The following is an 11,364-nucleotide window of genomic DNA, read 5'->3' as shown; positions in this document are numbered from 1 at the left end:
TCGGAAAATTCAGTGAACCGTTTCTCTAAACCACACCAGATAAAGGTGTGCCTCTGAAGAAACATGCCCATCCAATGCAATATCTGTTGTGATATAGAACTGACATTGGGGTATCCTCCTGCAGACAGGTAAAACCACAGTGCTCCAGGACAACCTCTCACTCAGGCGAGCAGGATGCACTGCAGTCCTGTGTTCATGGCCTAAGGATCACTGGGGCTGGTCATGGCCCCGGGTGTGCAGGGGAATAAAGCAAAGGAGGAGAAAACCTGCCTGCCCTTTTCTTTCCAACACAGATGATGAGGAACGTGGGTGCAGCATTTTTAGATAACTTCTACAGATGAGCTGGAGAAGCTGTCAGGGAGTCGAGCCACGGCTGTGAAAGAACACCCGTGCAATCACTTTCCTGGAATAGCTGAGGACAGCTTCAGAGGAGAGGGAATTCTACGTGTTGGTATTGGCCCATGACGCCTTCCAGCAGGGTCTGGTGGGATCAACTGGTAATCCCATGGCATGCTTCAGCATAGCCCAAAAGAAGTTAGTTCCCCACTATCTCTTGTTCTGGATGTTGTTTTGCAGAGAGTTAAGGGAAACTCTCAGTGAGGGACAGTGCTGTAGAAGCCCCGGGCTGGGTGTTTACATGACCAGCTCAGGTATGGACTTTCCTCATTTCTTCTGCTCTCTCAAGCGTTCTCCAATATGCCAAACAGCATCAGCAGGGAGGAGTATGTGAAGCCAGGACTTCTGAAGATGCAAAAACTATGGGTCACACTGCTGGCTGTAGCTGCAGTCTCACTTGTCTCCATGTGCTTACTGATGTTGAATGAAAGGTGAGTGAGGGACGCGGTAGAGGAACTGTGTCCTCTCAATCCTGGAAAGGAAGTGGGAACATAGAGGCTTGCTCCAGGATGCCTCCAGGGGAGGAATCAGTCGGAGTGGAGATAGGGTAGGGAATGAGTGTAGTGCCGATAGATTCAGGTGGATATCTCAGGTGGGTGGTGTTGCAGGCAGGGCCATGAAGTGGCCAAGGGGAGACAATGCGGGTACAAGATTGTTGGGGTGGAGTGATGGAGGAAAGCTGTGTGAGGACATAGTATTCTGGCTCAGTTTAACCCTTTTTTTTTGGCAGACCTGACATCAAGGTTCCCGAAGCAGAAGCATGTCAAGAACTGTTGAGCAACATAACACAACCTCAGAAGTGAGAGCCATGGCCACAAGGGTTTTGGGCAGTGGCAGACAGAGATTTGGCTAAACTGGGTCACCTGGTGGCCTCAATGAAGGTCCAGGGGGCAGGAAGGGATGTAACAGAGTAATTTGTTTGCAGAAAATTTTGTGAGAGCATTCAAGTTGCTTACAAGCTCTTTCTGCCGTAGGATAAATATGGTCTGGAGCCTGAGACACGTGAAGTTAATGCAGAGCTGCCGCTGGAAATTCAATGCTACTGCCTTGGCCCAGTACAGGTGATGCCCACCAGTCACAGGGAAAAACCATTCAGTTCACCTACTTCCAATAATATCGCGACCAAAGCAGTTTATTAATTTAGCAATGACATGCTTAACCCACAATGAATGGACTAAACATTCAGGATCAAATATCAATAACAACACAGATAAACCAAAATGTCAGACACTTACAAAATGTCAATATACAAATACAAATTTCACCGCTCTACAAATAAGCCCAAGAATTTCTTATCACACAAAGTCACACCCACTGAGAGAGTTACAGGCACACACTCCCCCTCACAGGATCTACATGTGATCTAGATTTGTGGGAACCCCTTTTGCTCTCTACAACTTGCTGCTGTCCAAGCCTGTGGAGAAGTACCCCACGACTCCCCATACGCACAGCACCCGTGCTGTGGGTCCCTGCTTGCTGCACCCGGTGCTGACAGCGCTGGCTGGATGCAGAGTCTCGCACACTGTGACGGGAAGGCTGCTCTGCCTGCCCTTGGCAGAGGTCTCGACGCCGGTGGGACAACTTCTGGCAGTGCCAGATCAGGTTTAGACTGCTGCTCTTTCTACTCCATAGACATTTCTGCCTTGTGAAAAATCTTCATGTTCTTTTCATTCTTTGTTTCAGGTGACTCCTTCTTTATTCCAGGAGTCTCTTGGTTATCAGCCCCTTTCACATGAGTTTTAGGTGAATGCCTGCTGTATTTCTTTATTGTATTGATACTCACACACACTATCTAGACTCACGATCATACACATCTAAAGAGATGTTGTTCTCCAGGCCATATTGTAAGGGTGGGACATGCAGGCACGCCCACCATCCTCGCATAACCTGTTTGCACTGCCCTGCTGCATCCCATATGCTGGCCTTTGATCTTGCATCTTGGGGAGCTTATGAGGAGAGGGGGGAAGGCACGCAAGGGGGAAGGCACACAAGGGTCAGGCATGAAGCTGAGGCTGAAGCAAGCAGGAAAGGCAGTGGAGTAGTGGCTAGGCTAAAGAGCGGAGAACAGATAGAAAATGCCTGGTAATGTGCGTGAATGAGGAAGAAGGAAATGAAGGATGTGTGAGGATGGGTGAACAGAGTGCATACCGCAGGTTGCTCTAACTTGGCACAATGCTTTGTTTTCCCTGTGCCTTCCCAAGCTTGCTTTCTCTTTACACTGCAATATTTCCTCACCTAATCCTTTACTTCTGCTTCTGCTGTAGCCCCTTGCCTAGCCCTCTCTTCTCATTCTCACCCCTCTCTCCTTTGTTAGTACTCCTTCCTCCTGTCCCCAGACCTCTGCTCACTGCCCTGCGCCCTCTCCCCCTTCCAGGGCAGAACTAGGGCACTGCTGCAATGCCTCAGCCTGGCTGGCTGTGACACAAGACAACACACCACTGGGGACTGAGATTGTCTATGATGGGTATAACTCGAAGAAGTTGAAAGTCAGCAGTGGCTTGCTGGAGATCCTGCCAGAGGTAGGAGGGATCTTTGATTGGGAATACGACTCACAGTCTGCACGCTTTTCTCTCATACAGCCTGCAGTGTGTCTGGTTGGAGGATCTGTGGGAGATCTTTACTGTAATTCTGAATTTCTACGTGTTGTTCTTTATAGAAGTCCCCATTTAAGGACCCTGTCTACAAAACCTGTGCTGTGGTGGGAAATGGAGGAATCCTCAGGAACAGTAGCTGTGGCTCTAAAATTGATAGCCACCAGTTTGTAATCAGGTAATTACTGCTAGCCTGCCCAGGAGAGGTGTAGGAGACCAGCAGGAGAACGAGGCTTTCGTGGGAAGAGGGTGAAGGTAGAGAAAATGGAGACAGATTAAATATTCTGAGTGGGGTTGGAGGTGAGGAACCTGGGGAAACAGTGGGGTGTACTTGAACTGGGTAGTGTCACAGGGGCTGGGTAAGCTCTCAGGATATCATGGATCATTATTTCTCATAGACTTCCTTTGCTTATCACCCCAATCAGGTTTAACTTGCCTTCAGTGGACTTCTCTGAGGATGTGGGCAGAAAGTCAAGCATTGTCACTGTGAATCCCAGTATCCTTCAGAAAAGGTAATAAGTGTGGTAACAAAAATGGAGGAAAGGAGTACTAGCTCTGGGAGAACCCCAGTATACTCTGATCTTCGCTTTTCCTCTGCTCTGTGTCCCAGAAAACTGACAGACCTTTGCTACCATGCAAAGTCTGTCCATAAATAGCTATTGGCATCTACTGCCATGAGATGTTCCCCTCTGTGCAGAGGCATACAGGGAAATCCTGCAAGTCTTTGAGTTATTTTGGGCAGAGTTTGTTCAAGACTTTTGGTTGCTATTCATTGTTGTAGCTCACCACTAGAGATTAATAACGTTTCCAGTCTTTCCAGTGAGCTGATCCTCTCAAGGGTGATATCAAGAGAGGCAAAGAGGTTCAGCTGTGTTATGTATTGCTGCTGTCAGGAGAAGCTCTGAGGGGAACTATTTAATTTCATTCTGATCCTAGCTGCATAAATGCTTTTTATGTTCAGTGGGGAAAATGGGTACTACAAAGGACATTTAGGCAATTAGCTCAGATGTAGATGTCTGTCGAGTAGATCTTTAAAGGCAGATGGCATTAATTCTGTCCCAGCCCTCTGCTCCACTGTTACGGGACATCATTCTCCATTCATTATGAGCTGTGTGGCCAAACTAAGGTTTTAAATTTGAAGACATCTTCCCAGGCTTTGAACCAACTAGTCACTAGCAAACCTCCTGGGTATTTTCAAGCTGCTTCTCTGGTCTGTGTTAGCTGCACCTGAGAATCTTGAACTTGGCAGAGTAGCAGGAGAAGGGCAGGAGGGAGTGAGGATGGGATTGGCACAGGGTGATGGTCCCACGTCTCTTGCCTCACAGGTTTCATGGTCTGAATGGTCGGCGCCTACCATTTGTGAATGCAGCAGCTTCCTATGGAAAGACTTGGTTCTTCATCCCAGCTTTCTCCTACCCCGGCAACACTGAGGCTTCTTATCGAGCATTATATGCCTTAAAGGACTCTGCCTCCCAGTCACAAGTCTTCTTCTTCCATCCTCAGTACCTCAGTGCTCTAAGCAAGTACTGGCATGATCGTGGTTTTCACACCCGTCGCCTCTCATCAGGTTTCATGCTGGTGAATACTGCTCTGGAGTTGTGCCAACACATTACACTCTATGGCTTCTGGCCCTTCTCTTTGCATCCTGATGGACATTCCCTGCCTCATCATTACTATGACAATGTGCTTCCCAATACCAGGATGCACATCATGCCCAAAGAGTTCACTTACTATGTGGATATGCACTTCAACGGCGTGCTGCAGCTGCATCTGGGGCGGTGCTGAAGGGTCAAGTCAACGATAAAGCAAAACAGGGTCTAAAGAACTGCTGTTGTTGTTATCCATTCTGGGATCTCCTGATGGGAACACACAGACCTAGATGCAAACCTAGAGACTCTGAGGATGGAAAATATGCCTCGTTCTCTTTTCCACACTGTTCCAGTAGAGAGTCACCATTCAGTAAGTAGCATTAGCATCAGATGATTTTTATGTTCAATGGGAGTCACTAATTATCATCTGCTAGTGCTTAATGCATAATTAAATGGGTAGTAAGTAACCTCCTTTCTTGCCAGCAGTGTGAATTTATTAACTGCATTTCAGAATTTGAGTAACCCATCTCAGAAGCTTTTATTTGTCTAACACCACTTGTCAATAAACTATCAGTGTTTGCCACATTTCGATTAATCATTTCATTGATTCTTTTGTTTAGTTATCAGCATTAGGCATAAAGCATTATGTTCTGCATATTTGGCGGAGCTACGCAGTTAATATTAATTCATGCCTTTGAAGATCACAGTTAATTGAGCAGTCCTCACAGTCGGATGGATTGCCAGCTGGGCCGGGGACTAGCTTGGATCACAGGCTGGAAGGATCGGCTGCATGCATCAGTGCCTGTGAGACATGAAGCAGTGCCTCTTTGCCCAGCACATGAATGAACACCAATCCCTCCTCCCCTCTGGGTGGCTGTCTGCTGATGAAGGCAGTTGTTATATATTGGCATATGTGTGTGCTCCTCTGTATGTAGGGAGTAGCCAATCTGGATTTACAAAGGGGGAAATCATGCCTCGTGCAGCTGGCGATAGCCTTCTGCAAATCAAATTCCCTTCTCTCTCGGGTTTCAGACTTCCACTGTCTCCATTTTATACAGCTCTTTCCAATCCACAGTTGGAAAGAGCTGTATAAAATGGGAGTACAATCATTTGAGCACAGGATCAAACCGTGATCCTCCTCAGTAGCTCTCCAGCTGGGCTGTAAGGACTCCCTTTGCCATGTGCCCAGTTTTTGTCTCCAGGTTGCCATCCTGAGGCTGGGGCCGCTTGCTCAGCTGCAGGAAACACCTGGACTTTCGCGAGCAGGTCCCAGGGAGAGTGGCTGCAAGGCTGGTGATGCTGCGGGCAGCTAGCTGTTGGGCTTTTCTGGAGGCTTCGCTTTTGGCTCAGAGGGTGACCAGTGAAATTGAAAGCAACGCATCTGCGGGATTTGTGGCTTGCCGAAGAAGAAGGCAGGCTGGACTAGTGGGGAATGGTGAGAAGGAACAAAAGTGGTTGCATGGCAATTTGGGAGCAACTGTACGCATTCCTCCTGTAACCTTCCAGTGAGATTCTCCTGGGCCTGTCAAGGGGATGGGACATGGTGCAGGACATGAGCTGAACCACTGTCTTCTTATGCCTGTCCTACCTCTAAAATGGGAATAGGACCAGGAATGCTGTCATCCAGGGGTTTATTTCAAGGTGAAATGGTGCAGACTACATATAATAAGAGGTCATTTTTTCTTGAGTTTTCACAGTGCATTTGTTAACTATTCTCTCTGTGTTTGATACCCCAAAGCATGCTAGAACAAGACCAGACTGTCAAATCTCTTCAGGTTGTATCTCATGATTTTGGTTATCAGAATTTGTAGTTAAGGAGAAGCAGAATGAGGAACCTTGGACATGTCAATGCATGCATTGCCATCAGCTAGCTGGGCAGGAGCAGAATTTCTTATTTTTTCTCCCTACCTTTTGCTTGAGATTTTACAAAGCCATGAATTTGCTGGACTATCCCTGCCCACCCCAAACATTGGCATCTCCTTCCCTGAGCTAACCCCATGAGCTGGCCCACTCTGTCCTGCCAGGAGCAGCTCTGGGCTGAGCAGCAGATTCTACTACAGCTTTCCCTCGGCCTCCTGTCATTTAGGAATAGAAGCTGCTTTTCCTCCTTTTCAGATGCCATTCCTTGCAATAAACCCAGCAACCCCGTAAGTTTTGAAGAGAGTAAGGACTTAGATTATTTCGCTTGTTGGCCTGGAAGTGAAACTTTACGAGGTTTCTGTAAAAAACAGCTATTTACCCAGCCTGCTTTGGTGTCACTGCTAAACTGTGCTGTGACTCCAACCAGGTATGTGCCCCAGGATGCTAGAAACATACCGTTTCAAGAAGGTATTGCTTTTCCTCCTCAAAAATCTTCTGATGGACTTACAGGACTGGGGGCAGGGTGCCACTGGCTTTTCCAAAATAGTTTTCAAGGAAAAAGAAAGCATTGCTCTTGCCTGGCTGCTGTCAGAATGACTGTAGAAAGAATGAATCACGCAGTTTTGCCTCCTTCCCAGTAGCCCTTTTTGCAGTGGTTGTTGTCCCTTTGTAGGAGGGATGTGGCAGAGAAGATGACATGGTGTGCTGGGCTGACAGAGATGCACGGACTTCGAGTGACACGTTTGCCGTGAGACTAGAGCAAAGTTTGGAGGGCGAAATCTGAGGCGGGAAGCAGGAGTCAGATGCAAAGAGCTCATTTGTGACTGTGATCATCACCTTTCCTCCTGTTTTGAGCAGTGCCACCTGATCTGCACGTGAGAAATGAGTGAAGAAATAGGAAAGCTCTCGCCTGAACAGGGGATTGAGTCCTGGACCCTCAGATTAAAAGCCTGCTGCTCATCCATCTGAGCTATCCAGACTCCCTGAAGGAGAGGAACAGAGCCCAGCTCAGGTTCCCATCACTAGTTAGCAGACACTGGGCTTTCCAGTAAGATCTACAGAGATGGAAGGAAATCCTGTGCTCAACAATTAATGAATACCTTGAAGGACGGACTGGGTTAAGATCTCCCTTTCAGATTTTTTGTTCAGAGGAGCGTACTCATTGCCAGATGGAAGTCAGACCTGCAGCCCCAGGAGGAGAACTTGCAGAAGCTGTGTTACACAGCAGTTTGTCCTGTCCCATCCTAAGCTGAGTGTGGAAAAACAATGGTTGTTGTATGAAATGCTAAAATGTCTAGTCAGTACAAGAAAGATGCTGAGGTGCTGCAGCATGTTCAGAGAAGGACAATGGCTAAGGGTCTAGAGAATGTGTCTTATGAGAAGTGGCTGAGGGAACTGGGGTTGTTTAGCCTGGAGAAGAGGAGGCTTAGGGGAGACGTTACTGCTCTCTACAACTACCTGAAAGGAGGTTGCAGAGAGGTGGGTGTTGGTCTGTTCTCCCAAGTGACAAGTGATAGGACAAGAGGAAATTGCCTCAAGTTGTGCCAGGGTAGGTTTAGAGTGAATATTAGGGAAAACTTCTTCACTGAAAGGGTTGCTAGGCATCGGAACAGGCTGCCCAGGGAAGTGACTGAGCCACTATCCCTGGAAGTATTTAAAAGAGATGTGAATGTGGTGCTTAGGGACATGGTTTAGTGGTGGACTTGGTAGTGCTAGGTTAACTGTTGCACCCAATGATCTTAAGGGTCTTTTCCAACCTAAATGATTCTATAATTATGTCATGAGTTAGTATAGTCCTGATGATTGCCCTGTCTCAGTCTGCTTTCTAGAGGTGCCTGACACAGAGTTTGAAGTAGTCAGGGTTAAGGGAAAAGGCAAGGCTTGCCAGAGGAATTTACCAAGCTTCCAGCAGTTCAGAGGTTGCAACCTCCTTTGAGAGCCAATTAAGCAATGCTCCCTCTTGGCAGTCCCTGGGGAGAGCCGAACAGTCTCTAGGTCCTTAAAGGAATCCTTGGTGCTATCAACCCCAGGCCATTGTGCAGAAGGAGCTGCGGAGAGAAGAGGGAAAGGGCAGAGAAATGCCTGAGCCATCTCAAGGGTTTCAGAGAGCCCAAGAAAAGGTAATACATGCTTGGAAAGAGGCAGAGGGTGAGAGTCTTTGTATCCAAACACCACCAGCGCAGACGTCACTCCTTTATGCTAAGGACTCAGACGGGCGCTGGAGGTGCTGAGTCAGGGTACTGCTGGTTTTGCTGCTGTGTGTTTGTGCACTGAAAGTTTGTGAGTGAAAGCTGTGTCTTATCCCTGTCCTTGGCTGCATGTGTCCCCACTGCAACTTCCTCTTTCCCCCAGACATCCCAAGCCCCAGCACTGCTGGACAGGGGCTGGTGATGCTGTTGCAGCTGGACTGGGGTGTGCTGGAGCCATCTGGGGACACTCACCCACCTTGGCTGGGATGAGGGAAGAGTCTGGGTGGGGTGTTTGGCACCAGATTTCCTGACCCCTTTTCTCCTCCCACAGGGGTCTGTCCTTTCTCAACCTTCTCCTTTTTGTCTCTCCGTCATTGTCCCACAGGCCATCCAGTGGGGAGGGCTTTGCTCACCCCCGTCAGCTCTGCTAAAGCTGCGTGTCTTCATCACTCCCAGAAGCAAACCGTCCCAGCTCGGGAGGTGGGTTTCACAATGTTTAGGATAAAAAGTATTTCAAGAAGCACTGCTCAGGTGTTTCTCAGGCATCGACTTTCCCCATCTGTTAACTTAGGCATATCCTGGCATTGGCCATGCCCCTGACTCTGCTCCTCTCCCACCTCACCCCCAGCCACCCCAGGGACAGGCAGGTGCCTGGCAGTGCTGGGCACGGAGCCCCATGAGTACAGCTGGCCATGCTGAGTGTTTGCTGTTCAGCTGGATGGGCAGGAGGGCAGCCCCAAAGCCCTCAGAAACCACCGCTGAAGAGGGGAGGATGGGAAGTAAATGGTCGTCCCTATCCTTTTCCCTTCTTCCCTGCACAAAGTCTCTCACGTGTTACCTGACTGACGCACAGTTACATTTTTTTCTTTAGTTTACTTTTTCCTTTTTTTATCACCTTCTCCTCTACTGTTTCACACACAATGTGTGTTCAAGTGTCCTCTGTCATGATCTCATTGAAAAGCGCCTTTTACATCTGAGCTGGAAACTCCTGACCTGTTCTTTGTCAATGCAAGAAATTGGTTTGCTGAGGGCAGGAATAATCTCCTCTGAAGGGTAGTGTTTCAGACAGCTGAGACCACTTTCTCCTCTCACTTTGCTCCTTTTTCTCCTAGTTGAAGAAAGCAGCAAATATCTGCCTTGATATTTTTACAGAAACAACACATTTCAAATCATGGCAATGCTTTTCCTTGAGACACTGTTCCCTTGCCAGAGAGCAAAGGATCTCAGTTCTCAGCAGATTGTTCTGATTATGTTGGAGAAACTACTGATCACAAGAGCGCAGGTCAAAATGTGAGCAAATGCCCACTTTTTTTGTTTTTATTCCAGTGTGAGAAAGAGGCAGCTCCACAGGGCAAGTCATTCCTGTGTGCAGAGAGAGTGCTCTTGGGGACAAGCAGGTTTGCCCTCATCATAGTTCTCTCCTTTTGATGTGCAGGGTGCCAAAATTTAACTATGAACAAAGGCAAAGTGTATGTGATTTTGACTTTTTTGAGTTTTTTACAGGAATGTCCCTCAAGACTTTTCTTAAATCTAACGTGTTTTGTCACAGGCCTCCTTCCTGGCAAGTGGGAAAAGAAAGATACACAAAACTGTATGGGAAAACACAAAAAGAACAATCAGACATCACCTGTGGAGTTCCTGCTGCTGGGAATGGGGAATACACCCACATTCCAGATTCCTCTCTTCCTCCTATCACTCTTCATTTATTTGGCAACTGTGAGTGGGAATATCCTCATAGTTGTACTGGTAGTGTCAGAGAAACGTCTGCACACCCCCATGTACGCTTTCCTGGGCACTCTGTCCTCCTTGGAGATCTGGTACAGCTCCACCATCCTGCCCCGGCTGCTGGCTAGCTTCCTCACTGGGGACAGGACCATCTCTGCTCATGGCTGTATCGCTCAGTTCTACTTCTTCAGCTCTCTGGGAGCTACAGAGTGTTACCTGCTGGGGGCCATGTCCTGTGATCGGTACTTGGCTATATGCCAGCCCCTGCTCTACGCAAGCCTCATGACCTGGAAAGTCTGTCTACAGCTGGTGGCTGTATCTTGGGTAATGGGCAATCTGGTGTCCATAACAGTCACAACCTTTTTATCCCAGATGAATTTCTGTGGCCCTAAGACAATCGACCACTTCTTCTGTGACTTTAACCCTCTGGTGGATCATTCCTGCAGTGACACCAGTGTGCTGACAGTTGTATCTTTCACCGTGTCTTTCCTAAGCATTATCTTCCCCTTCTTTTTTACGCTGGTCTCCTATGTGTGCATCATAGCTGCCATCCTGAGGATTCCATCCAGTGTGGGCAGGCAGAAGGCCTTCTCTACCTGCTCCTCTCACCTCATTGTTGTCACTATTTTCTATGTCACCCTCCTCATTGACTACCTGATGCCCAGAACGGCTCCACTGAGGCAGCTCAACAAAGTGTTCTCCTTTTTCTACACCATCCTGACGCCCCTGGTTAATCCCCTCATCTATAGCCTGAGAAACAGGGAGGTCATGGATGCCCTGAGAAGGGCACTCAGGAAAGCCATGGTCACCTCATTGTTGTCACTATTTTCTATGTCACCCTCCTCATTGACTACCTGATGCCCAGAACGGCTCCACTGAGGCAGCTCAACAAAGTGTTCTCCTTTTTCTACACCATCCTGACGCCCCTGGTTAATCCCCTCATCTATAGCCTGAGAAACAGGGAGGTCATGGATGCCCTGAGAAGGGCACTCAGGAAAGCCATGGTACTAGGGT

General features: G+C 48.1%; 2 protein-coding genes across 2 annotated transcripts; both read left to right on the top strand.

The window, feature by feature from the left end:
• Positions 1 to 685: 685 nt before the first annotated feature.
• LOC104508832 (alpha-2,8-sialyltransferase 8E-like) lies at positions 686 to 4,772 on the top strand (the record flags this gene model as incomplete). The annotated part of the gene is made up of 5 exons (XM_010150574.1): positions 686 to 827; positions 2,771 to 2,915; positions 3,053 to 3,165; positions 3,413 to 3,499; positions 4,688 to 4,772. Coding segments are annotated over 5 exons (572 nt in total), but the record flags the coding sequence as incomplete, so codon positions are not given.
• Positions 4,773 to 10,275: 5,503 nt separating this feature from the next.
• Positions 10,276 to 11,115, top strand: LOC104508831 (olfactory receptor 11L1-like; the record flags this gene model as incomplete). Its single annotated transcript, XM_010150572.1, has 1 exon — positions 10,276 to 11,115. A coding segment is annotated over exon 1 (840 nt), but the record flags the coding sequence as incomplete, so codon positions are not given.
• Positions 11,116 to 11,364: the final 249 nt, after the last annotated feature.

This window comes from Eurypyga helias, unplaced genomic scaffold (assembly GCF_000690775.1).
Source record: "Eurypyga helias isolate BGI_N326 unplaced genomic scaffold, ASM69077v1 scaffold13424, whole genome shotgun sequence".
Lineage (NCBI taxonomy): Eukaryota > Metazoa > Chordata > Aves > Eurypygiformes > Eurypygidae > Eurypyga > Eurypyga helias.
Note: the sequence above shows the minus strand (reverse complement) of the source record. Positions and strands in the feature narration are given on the sequence as shown.